Genomic DNA, 20,610 nt, shown 5'->3' with positions numbered 1-20,610 from the left:
TTATTACGTTTAGACAAATGTCGTAGAACAAAATATGTTAGTCTCTATGTATCTTATGCGCCTTTGGAAGGTTATGCGTTAAATACCAGCAACACTGTATATGCTCGGTTTTTTATGTTATACCTACCTATATTTCTTTTAACGTGACCTTTCCCTATCTCAGCTGAGCGTTCCTAATTATGTCCTCAAGCGTTAAGCGTCGGAATCCACTTTTTTATTATATTTTTCCTCCACTTTGCACAGGCTTCGGCATTTATTATGTATGGAATAGGGCCGCAAACGAGCAAACCAGTCACTGATAAATGATCACCGCTGTCCAGGAAAAATTGCAACATTAGGGACATCACAGGAGCGTCGCCGGTCTTTCAATTCGTTGGCCGAAAGTCGTAGACACACTTTGATATCAAAAATTATGTAAAAATAAATACAAAAATCCATAATTTTGCTGTATAATTATTTTTAAGTGAATTATTCATATCAAATATATTAAATATGTTATTATATAACTTTTTTTCTTTGCTTCAAAATCATAAGACATCAAAAGCGGTATCAAAATATTTTGGAAGCGGTAATGGTTAAGACGCCCGCCTGTGGCGATCCACAAGCGGATCCACTTAACCATTACCGCTCAAAGGTCTCAGGTTCGTATCCTACTCGTGACTACCACCACATGCTTCCGGTGAAGGAAAACATCGTGAGGAAACCTGCACACTGGTGGACAGTTTAGTTCACTAGTGTGTGTGCGACTACATGCCACTAGATGACGGTTAATAGTCCTAAAAGTCATGTCAGATGCCTTTAGGCGACTTAAATAAAATCTGACACCAGTTATATTACTTAATTACCTATATTTGTTTGATATGAGATTTATTCTTACCTGATTCTGAAGATTATGATGATATTCAAGATAAAGTTTGCTAGCAAATAAATAATGAAGGATAAGTTATTAAGTAGATACCTTTATACTAAATCTTAACTAATCTTCAAGAAAACCTGAGTGAAAACTCAATCAGGATTTGTTCAATTGAGTTGCAAACTTATTTCTACCTTATTTATTACTTACCACGCGTTTCTTTGTAATTTATTTTACTGTAAATGTTTTGCGGTCCAACGTTTGCTTGAATGTATATCTTCCCAATCATTTTACATTCTATAGAACTTCTCGGCTTCGATCGTTCCAGTACGTAATAATTTTAGTAGTCTATTTTCATTCAATTTAAGTTAGGTACTGTTTAATTTTAACTGTGGCCTTGTCATGGTTCATATTTGACAACCTTGGCTCGATATAGATATTTATCAATAGCAATCAAGACAAATGCCTCAACATGCTATGGAATTTGGAACGAAGATAACTAACGTGGTTATAAGTAACAAAATCCATTGAATACACTGCACTGTTTAATTATCGAGCTGTCCTAATCTATTGGAAACCACAGATCTAGCGGTGATTAATGACACAGACCACAATCATGTCATAATACTAGCTGATGAAATAACAAATCTTATTTCCTGTTAACCGTCGGCTAATCTCTCAAAATACGAGTGAAACTCAATGAAAACCCTCCATATTGTGCTTACCGCCCGCGCGCTGTTATTGTAGCCATGATGAATTTTAAACATGTTGCTTTAAGAAACAATGGGTTTTATTTCGCGTTAATATTAAGCTTGTACAAAAATACATTTACACTTAACTCATTTCTTAACGTAAATAAAGGTATTTAATTTAACTTTTTCGGACAGGATTCCGAAACAAGTCACGTAATACATTTGGTCCTACATATTAATAGGTACCAAAAACTGCTTTTGTTAAATGTGAAAATTTATTCTATTTGGCATATAATAAAGAAATGATACTTGAAGTTCTAAGAAGTCTGATAAAAAGCCCCGTTTTAGAATACAATTTAGTTATTAGCCAGTCCTTGTATTATCTAATGATTCAGTTACAGGCATAAACCCCAAATTGTACGTCGATTGTTCATACGTTTGAGGTCCCTATTTAAGTAAGGCCACATCCTTGACACGTGGATAAGAAGTCCGGCCATAGAAAGGTTAACAGTTTAAATATTGTATCATGTTAAGTTGTTGTGTGAGTATTTTGTGAATGTGTGCGGGTGTGAATGGGCCAGCATAGGGTAGGAAGGCGGACGGGGCGGGGAGGCGGGGAGTATCGACGCGCGCGCCGCGCCTGCGCCGCAGCATTCACCTGTTGCCGTAAGGCCGTGGAAAGATACTCTTTCAAATTAAGGCGGACACCTGATACTAAAATAAAAGCAAAGTTTTCAAACCCAAGTATCTACAAGCTTATTCCGTCAACTCAAATTACACAGAATTCAAATGCTATGGCGTTTTCAGTTACTGTACTGGACAATTTACTAAGAAGTGTGAGTAAAACTTTTTCAAAATATTTGAACTGTTTTTTGCTAAAGAAATCAGTATCTTTTGTTATACAATTGGTTAATATTATTCAGATCTGTTAATAGAATAAATCCGAAGGGTTTGTTTGAGTTAGGTTTGTGTATAGACTGCCGAAGGTTTATTGAGGAAGGTTATAACTAGTTATATAACACTGACTAGATATCAGTGCCACTCTAATTTACCTTTTTTAAATTAATTTAACTTACATTTTTGTTTTATAATAATAATAATAGTTATTTATTTTAGGTAAAAACCCATACAATTGTACATTTACATATGTAAAATAAATACAATGAATTATCTAAATTAAATAAAGTAAAAATAAAGCCACAAGGCGTATTTTCAGTCTTACAATGATCATTTTTTGTTAGGTTCCCGATGTGCTGTGATCCCAACTTTATATCTCAACAGACCTATTGTCCATATATTCAACACTAACAAAAAAATTGAATGTCAACCTTTGAATATTTCAAGAAAAAAAATACGAAAATATGTAATTTCTATATATTTACTTGAGTCAACATGAATGAAAATTAAAACTTCTTCTTTAGTGAACTAACATCAAAGAAAATTTAAATTAAAAAAACTAGAACAGAGAAACTGTTTAAGTCAAAACACAACGAAATTAAGCTGCTCCAACGTTTCTCAATGAAATTAATACTCTTAATTTATATAACAAAAGGTTCATTCCCATTTTCATTTTAGAGCATTAAAAGAAGATTATATTACTTATTTTTACTTTTTGTAAGTACTTATTTAAATAAATATTATATTTGTTGAATTCAATTCCGCACTTTCCAAAGAAATCAAATTTAGTTTATTGTGTAGAAAACAACTGATTATAACACTTTTTTTTCCAATTAGGAAAATCTTAGGATTGTTAACGAGAGTACCTATAAATTTTTGACTACTTACACCAAACATTCAGGTAAAGGTGAATCGCAGATAGTCGTTTAGGTTTTGTTTATAGTAAGTATTATTTATCATAAACTGGCAAGGTTTCTCATAGAAAAGAAAAATATTTGTTAACTATTTAGAAAGGGCTACAATAAAAATAAGATATTATAATTGCGACAGTTTGTGAGGATGTATAGGCATTCTCTTTCACGCAAAATCTGCTGGACCGATCGTTATGTTTGCTACGAGGGTAGAATATAACCCATATAAACTATAAACCACAATAAATTATATACATAAATAAGTAGTGTGGTTCTTGAGGAAAGTTTATCCTCAAGAACCACACTACTTATTTAAAAAGCATGCATCAAAATCCGTTGCTTAGTTTTAAAGATCTAAGCATACATAGAAACAGACAGACAGCGGGAAAGTAGGTACTTTGTTTTATACTATATAATTAAAGATATGTTTCACATTTGCGGTAAGGAAAATTACAAAAGGATTCCTTATCACAAATGTGAAAGGAGGAGGATTAATTAGTAAAGATTGTAATAATGTGGAGATTAAACAACAGGCACTGATTTTTTTTATTAAGAGCTTCTATGTTTATTGAAGGTAATCTCAATAGGTAGGTAATATACATCCTGTGTACATGGGTAGGTACCCATGTATATAAACAAAAAATACTGCACACTCCAATGTGCATTATATAAACAAAAAATAATTTCTGTCATCTTATCGTGGTCCAGGTTACATTACGACATGACGGCGCGGTGCCCGGCAGCGTCTAAGAATGCTATTGTCGCCTATCAGCTACCAAGGTTGTGTTTTCTTCAATCGCCTTGTACAACATCTACGGGAGGATATATAGAGGTCCTATTCTAGGACCATACGACATCAACACTAATATGCGATATGTTTGCATTAGTCTAGACTAGACTTATCGATTTGTGTTATTTTTAATGGACTTGCATCGTCATATGTCACACTTACTGTCTTTAAAGTCACATTTTGTGAAATGTGTTCTGATTTGTTTCTGTTCAACTGTCTTAACTGCCAGTATTTATTTTTGAACTAAATAAAAACAAAGTCTAATTGAATAAAAAAATAAGTGCGAAATCGACAAGAAAAATAAATATATGAACAAAAAACCAACTAACCGATAATAAAAATGAGAAAATATGCACAAACGAGATAAGGCGTGTGAAATATAACAGTCGCTTAATATATGTAAAGATCCTGTTAGTTTTTTCTATTATATGAATGGATATAGATCGCGTTCATAATGGATGAAACGGGTTCTTTTTACGGCCTCTACTTTACGGAGCATTCATCTTAGTCAAATTGTATTTCGCTTGGAAGGATACATTTTGTGGGCAATAAATTCACATGAAGGCATGAATGTCTTGCACTGTTCGTCATAAACACACAATATGCCTATATCACTTTACTTAATGAGGCTAAAAGAAATTTTGAAATGTAAATGAAATGAGAAGCCATGTACATATTTGTTTAGATTAGATATTCCTTCATGTTCAGCTAAATTATTTGTGTGAGCTTTCCTTTTTATTAAATGACATTGAAAATCGGATTATTTTTTTCAGGGCACTAAGATTGCAATATCATCTTCATAAGCATAATGACAAAATTATAATACAAATGTTTTAGATATCGTTCTTCTGTCTTTACGAATATTGCATGAATAATTTTGTCTGTTAAAGTGTAAAAGTACGAAGTCATACATACCCATATATTTGCTTTTATAAAAAGTCGTAAAGTACGCAGTGACGGTAATAAGCAAATGGATCAAATATAAAAATTGGTGTCAAAATAGAAGCCACGCAAGTAGCGGGGTAATTTTAAATGGTGTCGCATTTTATAGTGTCACGGTCTTGGCGTAGGCGGTTACAGTATCTTTGAAGCATAAACAAGACCTCAGAATGGCGACAGCTCTAGGGTATTCGCGGAACAGATTAAATGTTTCATTTGATCCTTTGTATTACCACTAAAACGAAGTTTACTTGTAATTCTATTAACGGCTCTATATTTATTAGAGGATAACTTGCATTGGTTTATATTAAAGGTTTAACATAACGATTAACCATCAATGATGTATTAATTGTTTCCTGGTACATCATGGTACCAAGTAATTGGACTAAACGAGAGAGACCACCTGAGGAAGAGGACATCAAAGATGTGAAGACTGGAGACAGGCAGTCAAGTTGAAAGTTGGAGAAGGTCATGTCCGAAGACAGTGACGACGACAAAGAAGTTTAAGTATTTACTATCGCGTTTGTAGTGTTGAAACCTTCACCTGCTGCTTTATGATTTATGATTAAATGAACTGGTAAGAACTTGATTCTACATCTTTATTTCAAAGGACATGTGTCCTGGTTTAACCTACCCTTTTTTAAGACACACCGCACTGAGATATAAAATTTGCAAAGTATGATTCTAATATTTCAGTACAACTGACATGATAGCCATTTGTTTCTCTTATTTAAGTTGTCTGATAATAATTCAACGGCTTAAATAAATTCAACTGTTTCTATTTTAAGCAAGATATTCTTGAGGTAATATTTTAAGAAATAATATTTAGAAGTAAATCCCTATTACTTATTCCGTGGTTAAATGCTCAGAACGAGGCTTAAACGATAAAAGCGTCATTGCTATAAAACTCAAAGACAAAAATGTTTTGAAAAATCTATCTAAGATTACCAAATGGTTTAAAAGTTTTTTTTTTTTTGAAAGGAATATTTTTGTTTGTAGTCTAACTGCCAACGGGGTGAAAACACTAAGTATGTCTACATTTAAGGTAAACCATATTTCAGATAAATATTAGGTAGGTAATATGATGTAATCATTTTAAAATCTTGACTTTACAATACAATTATCTAGCTCTATGATACGACTGTTACTAATTATTCAACGCATATGACAATTCTATACTTCATAGTAAAAGTTCTGAATTTGCTACAATAGTGTAGTGGAAGCCGTTTTAATAAAAACTTTACAAAAATATTTCTTGAACTCGAATCGAATCTTTTTGTAAAATGTTTTGAACACAGTAGTGCATTACTTCTTTATTGACATATGGACGCCATTTCTAGCACTCCGGGGAAATAACTAAGTGCCGAGTTTTTGTAGCCGCCTACAAGTTAATATTTATTTATTCCATTTGATCAATGAATTATTATTGATTTTAGTTGCTACCTGCTTTGATTGTACAAGAATATCATCATAGATATAAGGGTGGGACATACTTAAGAGTTAACAATTTCCTGTTACTTCCCAGACCGCTATGTAAGTAGATACCTACTTACATAGCGGTCTGGGAAGAGTGATACAATCTTTGTCAGTATTGTGCCTATTATTTTTCCGGGCATTAGGACGATACGAGCAAGAAGTTCGACTCATATCAGAATTGGCATCAAATTAAGGCAATATTCCCCGAGGCTCCTACAAAATTCTATTTACATATCGAGTAATTAGGTACGTAATTTACTTCTACTGGGGAAACGCCTACATTTTAATTATTTGGGCAACTTAAGATATTTATAAAGACATTTCTGTATTAATGAATGTTGCATAAAACGTATTATATCAACCACTAACGTCATATATTTTTTTGTAATTTTGCTTATATCTTAGACTACACTCATATGACAAATATTCCAAACAACTAATACAAAAGTATTAATTTATCTTATTTAAACAGTGGTTTAAAATTAGATGAAAATACTGCAAAAACATTCCCAATCCCATTTAAAAAGTAGCCGTTATCCCGATGGGAAGATAATAAAAAAGAGTACAAGCAAGTCGTTATGTAACTATGACAACGTACTTCAATCCCCAGCCGTCGCAACTACTCGTATCAGCCCTGACAGTTGGCTGCTATTAACTGACGAAAAACGACGAGCTATTATTATAACATATCAACCGGGGTACCTGACGTATTCATAGACATTTTTATTAGGTACTGTAATACTTATAGGTACTATAATTTTGACGCAATTTAGATTGATATTTTTTCATATGCACGTCGAACCGCAAAATATTTACTTAAGATATGTATAGATATATAAATTTCAGTAATATAAGTCATAAGTACATCATGTATCCAGTCATCAGTACATCCCCGATTTTCCTTTTGGCATATGAATAACATCAAAATTATATTTTTTTGTTACAATTATTTACGTTATATTTGAATTAAAGTTTGATGTGTATAATACATTATTTAAATTTAACTGAAATGATTCAATACAATCATAGAGGATTTTTTAGGTTTCCTGGGGGAACTGGTGACTATCGCCGAGTGGCTTATGTCGTGTGGGCGTGCAATATTAAATACTAATTACTGACATCTGCTTCGCACTGTGTTATTCAAGCAATTATTAATACTTCATTAGTGTCTATATGACTTTTACTTAGAATTAAACTTTTAGAATGCTATAGTTTTAAGCATTTAAAAAGAATATCATATATAATCACAAGAATATAATAACCACAGATATAATAAATAAAATGTAATGTTCTTATGTCTGTAATAATTACAGACTTACACAGTAGTATGTAGAACAGAGTAAATAAATACTATTTTCAATTTTTTTTATTTCCTAATTTACCCACTGAAAATCACCCTTTTCAGTGAATAAATAGGTAGTTAGGAAATAAAAAAGTTTTGCTAACTTCTCACATATGAAATAAAAGAGCTCGTTATGGGGATCTCAAATATAGTTTTGTTATAGATTTAATTATTTTTGGTTTATAGATTTAACAGTTTCGATGTCATTCATAATTAAAGGCGACTGACTTCTTGAGATAAATAAATAAATAATTACTAACAGTATAAATTATCTCAATATTACACTCTAATACATACTTCTGATGCAAATTTCATAAAAATAAATTTTCCTTTTTCTTCAATTTCAAGTAATTTACTCATTTTCAGTTAACTTCAGCGCTACAAACGCAACGCGAATTTGGAAAACGATGAAACAGTTAATTTTTCCTCATTAACAGGTACAGTTGTTGTTGAACAGCTGTCGGAAGCAGCTAATGGACCTGTTGCATGTGACGGATGGACGTGGTGACGTCTTGGAGCCACTCCCCACTGTGGTGGTTGAGCAAACCCGCTGCCCATCATGTTTAGCATAATCGGGGAATTTTGTCGGAAATGCGTGACCGTTGTGGAACGGCCGAATATTATCATGGATTTCACTTTTGGAATCCATGGTTACTTTAATTATCTTCCTTTTGCTAATAATTCTTATGTCCGTCTTATTGTAAAGTTATGGGTACTAAATATTGGTATGTTTAGAGATATATTCATCGAAATTAGTGAGAAATCGACAATAACATATAGAATTATTTTTTTGTCCATCTGATGTAATTTACCACGAGTAAAATACACCCCTACATCACGAGGGAACAACCGAATCGTTTTAAAGAACCGTTGTCATAACCAAATTTTATTTCTTTAATGCGAGGGCGTTTATGTATTTTTTTAAAGTGGCCATGCATGTGTTGACTTTCAAAAGATGCTGAGCGATATTTTTTGCAATGGAAACAACCTAGCTCAACGTTAAAATATTTCAAAATACATGACATCAGAATAAATAGATATATTGCAGATAGTAACTTCACTACTGAGCACCCAGTCACATTACTAGATACCAGTATTTATTGCACTAAGAATAACACGCAGAAGTATTGCATCACTGCGAAAACTTGTACAAAAACGCGATTATCCACCACTGACAAACTATCTTAGTTCAAAGTGTAATTCCGAGATTAACATTTTCGTATGCAACCCGTAATGTCCACATTTGTCTACATTAGATACCGCGTGGGTCGCAAGCTTTATTCGTTTAACTGTGATACTGTGTAAATTATTCAAATAGTAAAAAATTCTCCGCACGGTGCTCTTGAAAATGTAACAATATATTAATTAATTAATTCCAAAACCGTACATAAGATTTTTCAGTAAATTTTATATAAAATTTTACTTTTATTTTAAGAATTCTCTTCTCTTCTATTACACAGTCAAATGTAAATTATTATTAATTAGCGTCTCCGTCCTGGCTTCCTCAGGAACCACACTATCTATTGGTGAAAACCGCATGAAAATCCGTTTAATTTTTAAGTTTATTGCAAACACACAGATAGCGGCAGAGGACATTGTTTTATAACATGTAAAGATATGTACGGAAGTTGGATCCAGTTCATATTACTATCTGGTCTGATATATTATAATCTAGTCTTGGATATACTTAACATTTAAACGATGTATTCTACATAAACTAATTTTCTTGTTTGTCGTAAAATCTATATAACAAAAAAAAACACATACAAGTATATCAAGCAAAAAGTGACAGGTATCAAATACTTATTCCAGACAGGGATTTCTTCCAGTCAACCGCAAAGGAACAAACAGTAAGGTAATGAAACTAGAATGTAAAAAATAACTTTCGTTACAAAGTTACGTTCATTTTCATGCCACATCACTTATTACAGTACATAGACCTCTTTTGTAAATAATATTTTTTATGAATTTGAATACGTGAAATGTATTCTCTGAGAAATAAATAATATATTCTCTTATAAAAACACTGCTAACGGAAATATCGTTATTTAAACAATATTTTTGATAAACATCCAAATGTTCGATTGTTATTACTATCAACAATATAAACTCCTTGTAAATCAACATGATATTACTATCATGTTGATTTACAAGGAGTTTATATTTATATATACGCAGACAGAATATGTAATATATTTATGAATAGTCAATTTTCTTTCCATCTTGTTTTGTGTTTTAATAATCATGTCACACTTCATAAAACGATGTCTTATATCTGACGATTTTTTTATTAAAATTGAAAGAATGTTCCTACTCGTATTTGATAGCAAAAAGTTAGTAAATAAATAGTTCGACTGACAAAAAGTATTGCTACAAAGGAATTCTACTTTTAAAATATTGGCAGTGGAATAGAAAAATCTTTGGGCAATTTTTGGTTCATCAGAATTCTCTCATAATATTGAAAAGAGAAGTCAAATATCTAAATAAACAGTCAAATAAATCCAAAAGGGATTCTTATAAAAGCGATCCTTTTGGTATTTCATTTTTATTGTAATGGTGTAGGTGTTGTTTATTTTGTGACCACCAGAATTTTCTTTTGATGACAAAAGCTACCCAGTTTGCCCCGACAAAATCAGTAAATATTTGTATAATTACAATAATTTGATATTTTCAGTTGAATACAAAGGTAGATATAATTTAAATATAATTATTTCTACGAATTTAAAGATATTTTAAGAAAAATCTTACTATTACATTTTTTTATTTGAGTATACCTACTTAGTTAATTTTCACAAAGTAAATTTGCCTGGCAAATGTAATAAGTATAAAAAATAATACTATTAAAAAGTCTAATTTTGTACTTTAATTATGCTGACATTATCATCTTTTTATAACACAATCTTCAAAGTATAATATGTCTAAACTGAGTTGTAGTTAGTCTGGACTTTATGAAATATGTAATATTTATTAAGTATGTATAAAGCGTTGATCTTTAACAAAACGATACTCATTATATGTATCATAATTTAATTAAATGTTTATGTATTAACGTAATATTGTGGTAATTAAATACCAAATAAATTGTTAATGTTGCATTATGAGGAGTATTTTCGAGAGCAAAGACAATGAAGCTTAATTTATGTCCGTCCATTAATTAACATTATCCTCGGGAGTGTAGCCCCGTGTACTGTAACATTAGACGTGGCCGCGGTATGACGGATGTATCTGCCGGCTATACCGTGAGAGCATTGAATGTATAATTGAGAGAGAATGTATAATTGTACATATATTTTAGGAAATTTTCTTTTTAATGTTCTTAAAGTATTTTGTACATAATCTTAATGTAAAAGTCTTTAACCGACAAAGAGAATGACCAATCCAGCATGAAAGTTAAATAAGGTCTTCGCAGGTTCTATATTTAGAAGTCAGCAGAACGAATAGACGCGCTTGGGCTTTGGTATGAGCAGCACGTAGCCGGGTACGTGGCTCGCCGCCTCTCAACGGCGCTTGTATAGCTGTAGGCGCTCATAACACGCCCTCTATTAAGCCTAGTTCACACGACACCCCAGTAAGGGGGGGAAATAGTAATTTCCCATTATGATACTTTGTCGGACTCTTATCAAACTGTCTAATGCTGCGGACTCAAATAGGTAGCCAAAGTAGCGACCACCATTTGTTGGAGCATATCAGTGTACTTTACAATTTTATTTTTATAAAACATTAAAAAATTACTTTATTTTTTAAACATTTATAATTATAAATAATAAAGAAATTCCAGCTCGTCGCCGCTTGGAAGGGTTCCAAGAAGGCTGGCAGCATTACCCCTCTGAACAATCTGAACGCTATGGCAATCCTCTGTGCAAAGTAACCGCCCTTGGATCGCCCGTTGCCTCACGGAGATGCGCTGTAATCTCAGACAAAAAGGATTTTGCCTCAGGACCCCATGGGCCCATCGTCTCAACAGCAAATAATTTAAATACTGACATACATTATTTTTCGAGTTACTCTCAATAAGCCCTTTCATTTGATACCCTTATTGTAGAAATGCATTAAAAATAACTATTTCGACATTTTGGATGGTCCGTCATATTGGATTTCGAATGACGTCATACAGCTTATCATATATTGTCATCTAAACTAAACATGTATACAAAATTACAGCTCAATCGGTTGAAGATATCTGCTTCAAAATTGAGTAGCAAGATTCCACCCGAACAAACATACATACATTGGAAGATAAATAAAGGCATTAAAAAAATAAAAATAAAAAGCAAATCCGATTTATATAATCGAAAAACAAGTGCTACATATCTTATGTATGTATCATACCTCATAATATTACTGCCTTTATTAGAAACAATATAATCTTAAAAGTAATAAAAGATCAAAATACCAATTTCCTTTTCCTTACATAAGGTAGGAACAACGTACAAAGAGATATAAAACAATAGAACAAATCGCAATTTAAAATACTTTATCTAAATTTGAATACTTATTAGTTATAAAAAATGGTTCTTTTCCTTATCCAATTCAGTAATGAAAAAAAACATGAATTCATTACAAAATTTGCCGTCGCCGCAATGTTTCTTATTGCACAAAGAAATGGAATAGCATTACAAACTTTACACATACAAATACGAAGTTAACATGGTGGTTGTTATTTTCAGCTTAAAACCTGTATATACCATTAAAGTGTAATTTATTTTTAATAATTGAGTAGCTTTTTCATCAGGTTTTTATTCTTCTAATTACACATACATACACATACATTCTTCTATATACATGCGTTTTATTAGTATGCTTGCTTAACCTATCTCACATAGTTTATTACAAAATACTATTTTTATTAGACATAACATTTTGCAGAGTTCGTATGTAGAATTGAAACGATATTATTAAAATAAGTGACAGCTTTCGTCTAACACAAATAAAACTATAAATAAAAGACATAAATGTGAAAAATTGCAATTTGTAAACTAAATAGTACATAACGAATTTCCAATACAAAATCCTCAAAATTGATGCTATTTGTACCAAATCTGGTCGTAATTAATTAACTACTCGAGAGATAAATACAAATTGGACGTTAATAATAAATGTACTGCTAATGAATTGAATGTAGGATGAAAGCGAGACTGAGTGACCTATTTGCTTGATGGAGAAATTTCCATCAAGCACTTAGATAACATCGTACATTGCATGTGATACAGGAGTAATATTAATTTTATTTTAAACAATAACAAAAAAATACGGCTGTACTTTGTTATATTTACCTTATAATGGTAGCATTCACAAATGTTTACTTTAAATTCATATTTTTTTTTTTACTTTAACAATTTTCTGTTATTACCTACATTATTATCTTCAATAAGGTTTTGTTTTGTTTTTCATAAAGGATTACATAAAATGGTTTTGAGTATGTGTCCATAATTAGCAAGCTTCCGTGACAGCGGCCGTCAAATCAACCCCACCAAATTAATTATACTTTTAAACAAATTTGCAAATGTTTGTCCAACAGTTACTAGTTGTTTTGTGATTTATTAGATACGATTTAGTTCGAAACAAATAACTTTTATTTTAATTCATATTTGATCACTTGAATTAATTGACAGATTAATTTGTAGTATTATTCATTTATATTATGTTATTATTGTAATCTTAGCTTAAAAGGCATTTATTGTGGATCGTGAGTCTGTACTATCATGGGGTCAAAAACCATATGTGATTATCAATATCTCACAACATTGTTTCTTATCTCCTTCCCTTCCATTATCATAAAGAAAATATTAGACAGAGACTCCATCGTTCCGAACAAAAGTTATGCATTTACGTGTCAAATCACATTTGCTTCGGCTATTCGCATCCCCACATTGCGAGATTGCGGCTTTATGTAGAGTAATATAACACGTAATCTTACGATCTCCGAACAATGGTATTAAGAGAAATCATATCCTATCATATATATTAGCAGCCATTCGACGTGCTGTCGCTAACAATAGAATCAGAAATCACATCGCTCCATTCCGTCACACGTGTACACGCAAATGACAGGGATTCGATTATAACTACTTATATGTTGATAGTGAAGTTCTGACGCCTATGTGCACCCTGCTCGTTGAGTTCTAATATACTTTGTAGAGAAGCATAAAGCAACTTACCAAAAAATGTAATTAGTCATTATTTACTTCGCCATTAAATAAAATAAACAGGGTTTTTTTTTAATTCAACCAAAAATTAACAGAAATAGCACTCACCTATTTGGGGTACATCGTAGGGTCGGCTGGATCGAGAAGCCCTCAACATCATTTGGCTGGCAATCTCAGAAGGCAGATGTGGTGCGCGCTTGTTGTTGCGCGAGCGACGGCGCTCCTTGTGCAGTGCCCCGGGCGGCAGCGACGGCGGCTGGCGCGGCGCGTACGCGCGCTCGTCGGCGGCAGCTTCGGGCTCGAACAAGTCGTTCAGCGGGCGGCGGGCGAGGTCGCGGCCGCCGCGCCACTCCGCTGGGTAACGCCGCGGGCCCGGCTCGGCCGCCGAGCGCAGCGCGAGCGCCGCCAGCACGGTCGTCACGCAGCACACGCGCATGCTTGTCCCCGCCCGCGCCCCCCACCTCACGCGCATCCCCTGCTACTAAGTACACAACCCTATGCGCACTCCCACCGGGCGCATGCCCGACCACATTATTCGACCTCTTCCACTAGTTCGGAAAAGCTATTTTTCCTTTTTTTCTTCAGATCAGTTTTCCTTAGCTAAATGAAAGTACGCCAAGAAGACTGCAATATAACCTGAAACAATAAATAATGACAATTCATAAAACGTTTAACTTCTAAACAAGCGTTGACAAAATCACTTTCACCCGAGTTATGACGTAGAAGGACCGCGAGTAGTCGAGTATTATAAATAAAGTCTGTAAATATCATATGTGTAACACGTGACGTGAAAAATAACGACATCAATATATTTAAAGCAACCTGTAGTGAAATATAAATATTTCCAGATAAAAATAACTTCAGGGCAGACGGTTAACATTACGATGGAGGCAACTGAAATGTGGAAACTTTAACAATAAAAACAAATTAACTGTGGTCTAAGTGCTCGTGCCAGCTTCTTTCTGCAGTGGTTTATACCGAACCAAAGTTTTCCTTATTTGTTGATAAATCCACTGAACTAAGACGATGTAAAAATATTCTTACATGTAACATAAAAAGGAAGTAAATATTTTGGTAAGCAGACTTGATGAGCTTTATAATAATCAAGAAGCTTTGTGTCAAGTAAGTAAAGCGAATTGGTCAATCAAATCATCGTGATAAATAATAGAGATTGCTATCTCCAACATATTATTCATAGTGTTCAAGTATATTTTAGTTTAAATATTTATTTAAATTTAATATTATTTAAATATTTTATTAGGTAATTTAGGTTTCACGGAAATTTAAACTGTACTAGAAATAGATCAACAAAAAGAAAATGAATACCCGGTACTTAAAGATGCCAATATCTTAGCTATCAAAGCGTTACGACAAATTGGAATAACACTGTAAATAAAAGTGAAGGAGTTTTTAATATAAACGTGTCGAGATCATAGATATTTACGAGGGTATGCAAAGTAATGAAATAATGGAATTACAGAGGGATAATCACTTTAAGAGCGAATCTCTTAGGAAAAACAAGCTGTCATTCGTTTGCGCGCTCACTAGTGTGTGCACTTCTTTGCGGCTGGTGAGAGATTGCCATTTATTTATTACAAGAAATCATGTAAAAGGCGGTTAAAATATGAGGTTTTTTTTCTACTAGTCAACCAAGTGGTAATGCTGACTATGAATCTATTTACGAATATTTGTAATAAATGGTTCACAAGATCGGGATTCGTATCTCTATTGTGTATTAGTATATAGTTGTATTTATATATGTGGTCATCCGTGCTCTTTTTATTTTGTGGCAATAGGTGGGTAAGTTAACGTGTCGCAAAGTTGTCCATTAAGCCCGGCCAGTTGTGGCCGTTTGCTCTCTGAATGACGTTCGGGATCTTGTCTCGTCTCTAGGGACACAGCCTGCCTCGTTTCGAAACATCAATGAAAGTAAGGTTCTGGGTTTCAACGTAACTCCGTCTTATTTATGTACCTCACACATGCCTCACATTTCTACAAGGTCGGCAAATATTCCAAACCTTCGAAACATGTAATAATTATAAAAAAGAATTTTATATGTTATTCTTTTTATTATTGCTTATTCGTGAAAGCAGAATGTTACACGTTCTAGCTTAAAATTCATTGCATGTTTCGCGTCCTCGACCTCGCCTGCTTTTATTGTAAAAGTCGTTACATCGATAAATATGAAAATCCTTTGTGCCTTTACAATTATATACGCATTTAGGACAAACAATTTTTAATTCGTAGTCCTTCAAATATTGTAGCATTTTAAAAACAATATGGCGAAAATAACGGCAAATTACAGGTTAACACACAAACAACACACAGTAATGAAAACAAACAAATATAGAATTACGCTGGCATGTATATTATTAATACATGTTACCTTTTTTGAACAATATATGTTGATAAATGTCAACAAGAATGTCATGCTTTGAGAATGAGAGTTCCGTAGTCGTTATGAAATTATCGCGGAATATCGCAAATTTTGCGAACAACCGACAAATTTCAATAGCTTTCTGTCGTTTTTTGAATGTATTTGTTTTTTCTCCGCCTATAAAAATAACAACTATAAAAGAAATAATTCAATACATTTGTTTTCCTACATCATTCCAATAAGCATTTTAGTGTTCCTCATACAAAAAAAAACTATGAACTACAAGGGCCGAAACCTGTGGCGTGCTATCGGCACGGCACGGCTATATTTAATCGGGTGGCGTGGTGGCGATGGGCGGTTGACGTCATCACAGGGCCGGAGCGCGGCGGGCGGCGCGCCCTTCGATACGCACTTGCAAATTCGCACCTCCATGAATGGACGAATTAAATTATCCTCAGCCGAGTACTGAATTTATACGAGACCTGAGCTCAGAGAGGCATTTTCTTATACATTCTGTCGATACTTACACCCTAGAGAGTGCAAAACGGTTCATGATGTTACATACAGCCGCTAATTTGATGTCTTTCTTGTTGAAATTAAATTTGGCCGATTTTTACTTTTGTTAACCTACGTAGGTGTCATTTTAGGTTAATGGCATGTCGTGTTTCTAATTTGAAAGCCTCCACCATACTTATTCCGTTTGCTACAATTTGTCAATCTTCTAGTTGTGATTTTGTATGCCTGTATATCATTAGGTTCATTGTTAAATCGTCTGTATGGTTGCGCTTTTGACCTTGGTTTTAACTTATTTTTCAAAAATAAACGAAGATTTCGTTGGCTTAAAAAATCATTACGAAAAATTCACGCATCTTGCAGCAGCGTCACTGCAGGCAAGAGCTACCTATTTTAAACATGTTTAATTAAGTTTGAAGGTAAACCTTTTAAGAAATCGATACTAAAAGGGTGCAGACGGAGCTTTTAACGAAAAACGGCTGAGACTATTAGCTCGTCCTCCGTACAACCGTACATATATAGAGAAGCAAGCTGAGTTAAAAGTTTAGGACTACATCTCAATATGACTAGACAGTAGGACTAATAGACACCCGACAAAGTTGAGTAAAATCATAAAACGAATATACCGCAAGTTGAAGACTTGTAATCGAAATTGTCCATTTCAATTAAAGCACACAGAGGTTGCAAAACTTTTTTTGACTTTACTAACTTTCCGTAGTAGCCTCACAAACTGCTTTTTAAATTTATCCACTACAACAAGATTTAATCTTACTAAATTATATCCCATATTAGGCTATCCTAAGGAATAAAACAATTCTCAATCATATATACATAAATATACCTGAAAATATAATATTTTGGGCAGTCATGTAAAAATACAATCAAATCTTTTCTCATTACAATGTGATATAGTTCCGGTTTTATTCGATACACGTGTCCGACTCAGTCCCACTTAATGTCTGGACGCCCACGTCGGCGATTCGGATTTTGACCCACAGTTTTCGTTAAAATACTAAATATATTTGATAAAACCAAGAATAGATGATATGTACTGGTGCAGAAAAAATGGTAGAGTTAACTTTAAATAATGGAATAACGAACGTTTAAAAAGAAGTTTGTGATAAAGATATCTAGGTATACTATTACATAATTAATCCGTAAAAATCTAGTCCGTTTTATAATTTTATGTTCATGAAAAATCGCTAATCCGCAGCTTATAGTTATTCATTTCAAATCCTAGCTATGAAAATAGTATTCTAAGACCGGATGATAATTGTATATGTGCACTTTGTAAATAACCTCTTTGGAATATCTCCTACTTGTGTAAATCTTTTTGAAACTGAGGATTAGTGTCACTATCACAACACAATGATACGTGGTTGTCAAAGTTATTTCGTGAGATCGTGAGTCGAGAAGTGCACAATTACACGTGACCTAGGTAGTAATTTTGCGAAGTGCATAATTATGTGTCAAGTGCTCATTTTGCGAGGTGCACATTTAGCGTCAACCAACCCCCGATGGCCGCGAGGTGCGTGTGGCTCCCATAATCGGTCCGTTCCGTGTCACCAGCATAATTCCACTTGATGTGGGTTTCGATTCAATTACACCTATCACGCAAAGCGCTGCTTACAATCCGCCACTATAAGAAAATATCATATTACCTGCCGAATTATATGTTAAACCTCTATTTTTGGTAGTGTATTTATATGAGCGCAAAAAAATGACCTATATAATTATCAGGGACTATCTAAGATCTACCTCATTAAGAGCATAGTTTTTAAATAACAAGTAAGTCAATTTTCAGTTAAAACTCCGCGCAAAGAAGACGGGGGCTGTAACTCAATATGATGTATGATGTTGTTCTCTTATCTGTACTCTCCTACTCTGTACTACTCCTCCTGAGCCAGTTTGTAGGTTCATTATCAGCTGTGATGAAGACCGAAACTATTATTTATTATATAATAATAAATATTAATTGGATATCTTCAAAAATTTTAATTTAATCATAAATTAAGTTATTGATTTATTAATTATTCTTAATTTAATTTTAGAAATATGTTCCAATGAGTATTTCATTTTTTTACAAGGCTCACTTGTCGTGTTGAATCTAGATCTAATTTAAATTAAGGATAGCTATATCTAAAAATAATTTCTATGGTCTATGGTCAGACACTATGGATACCGAGGACTGTGCGAAGTGGCGATGAAAAAGTAGGAATGTGGAACCCGGGCTTCGACGCTCAACGGCTGAAAAAGAAACCGGGAAAACGTTCAGATAATTTCATTTATCATTGAAATTAAATTTTCGTTTCCAGAAATTCAAAAAGCGTGTCGACTCGACTAAATTTGTAAGAAATTTTACACAAACTTTTCCGAGAACCGGCACTTTCTGTGACATCATACAGGTCCTTCAGTGTGCAGGTGGTGATGGACACAAAGGGAAGGAGAATAAGTGTGCCATGGTTTATTTCTATATCACTCGCTGTAGTTAGTATAATAGCTCAAGTCCTCGCCGCAATCCGAAAGTTGTAGGCAGGTCCCGATTGGCTCCGGTAAGTCGGCTTATCGTAATGGATTAGACCGTCCCCAGAGGTTAGATGTACCGACTATGTAGCAACTACTGCAATATCATGTAATGTCTACTTCACTATGCACGTAAGTATTATGATTATTTAGGTACATGCAAAAATTGTGGAAGATGAAAATTAACAAAGTATTATACATAAGTTTCTTATCAAGGCTCACTTGTCGTGTTCAATCGAGGTCTAAATTGATGAGAACAATATACAACTCGGGATTTGAGCAATTTTTTTGACTATTCGGAAAAAAAACTATTCCGAATATGAATTGTGCGTGACGAAAACATTTAAACTGCGCCGGGCGGACTCAAAGTCACATAATATTCTCCGTTACGATTTCTCTACCTACCGGAAACAGCCAAAGAACTTCGTTCCAAAAATAGACTAAGTAGTCCTAAAATAAATAAGACAACTTATTTTCTAGTCTTAACTCAAATAAGTATTTTCTTTTTAGATTAGAAATTTTTATTTTGGATCTGCACATCCCAAATTTATATGAGACCAAAATTATAGTAGTCGACCTTCATGATAGATACATTTGGCTTAACTTGGTTAATATACGGCATACGCGGTATGAATTATTAATATAGTGTCGTAAGAGTTAAACCCGAGGCTGTGCTACGACGTCGTTACGTTATGATACTATGGGATGAACACAATAGACAGACATCATGTATATAATGTAAATGATGTGTCTCGGCCGTCGTCGCTCGGCCTGCACTCGCAACCCACTTGGCTCCGATTCTTTTCTTTATGCAAAACGCTACGAATGTAACGTCACGCTACCAACTTTTCCTTGAATCCTTTCCATTTTCGTATTGATTTGTTGTACGCAAAGCATTAATCTGCGACCTTCTATAGACTCAAATTACTTGGCACCACAACGAATAAACAACCGGTCATTAAGTAAGCCGCTTGTTCATCTTATCTTAATTAATTAAACAGTATTCAGTTCAGAAATTAATGTTCTTTACAAATGACATTATTTAAATTTGATATTGAGAGTTCCTTTTCTTTTGATCAAATATAGCAATTTTTTATTAATTTTGAATAGTTTTATTGCACACAACAAAACACACAACTTATCCCATGCGA

The 20,610-nt window shown here is 33.5% G+C and overlaps 1 protein-coding gene across 1 annotated transcript in view; it reads right to left on the bottom strand.

The window, feature by feature from the left end:
- The window catches only part of jeb (jelly belly), a 62,786-nt gene that overhangs the window by 28,483 nt on the left and 13,693 nt on the right, over window positions 1-20,610 (bottom strand). Inside the window, exon 2 of the mRNA XM_053748661.2 lies at window positions 14,155-14,682. Within this exon, the coding sequence (XP_053604636.1) occupies window positions 14,155-14,518 (364 nt within the window). The 5' untranslated portion in view covers window positions 14,519-14,682. The remainder of the gene's footprint in view (window positions 1-14,154; window positions 14,683-20,610) is intronic.

This window comes from Plodia interpunctella, chromosome 8 (assembly GCF_027563975.2).
Source record: "Plodia interpunctella isolate USDA-ARS_2022_Savannah chromosome 8, ilPloInte3.2, whole genome shotgun sequence".
Taxonomy (NCBI): Eukaryota; Metazoa; Arthropoda; class Insecta; order Lepidoptera; family Pyralidae; genus Plodia; species Plodia interpunctella.
The sequence above is the reverse complement of the archived record's forward strand: the minus strand, read 5'-3'. Positions and strand labels throughout refer to the sequence as shown.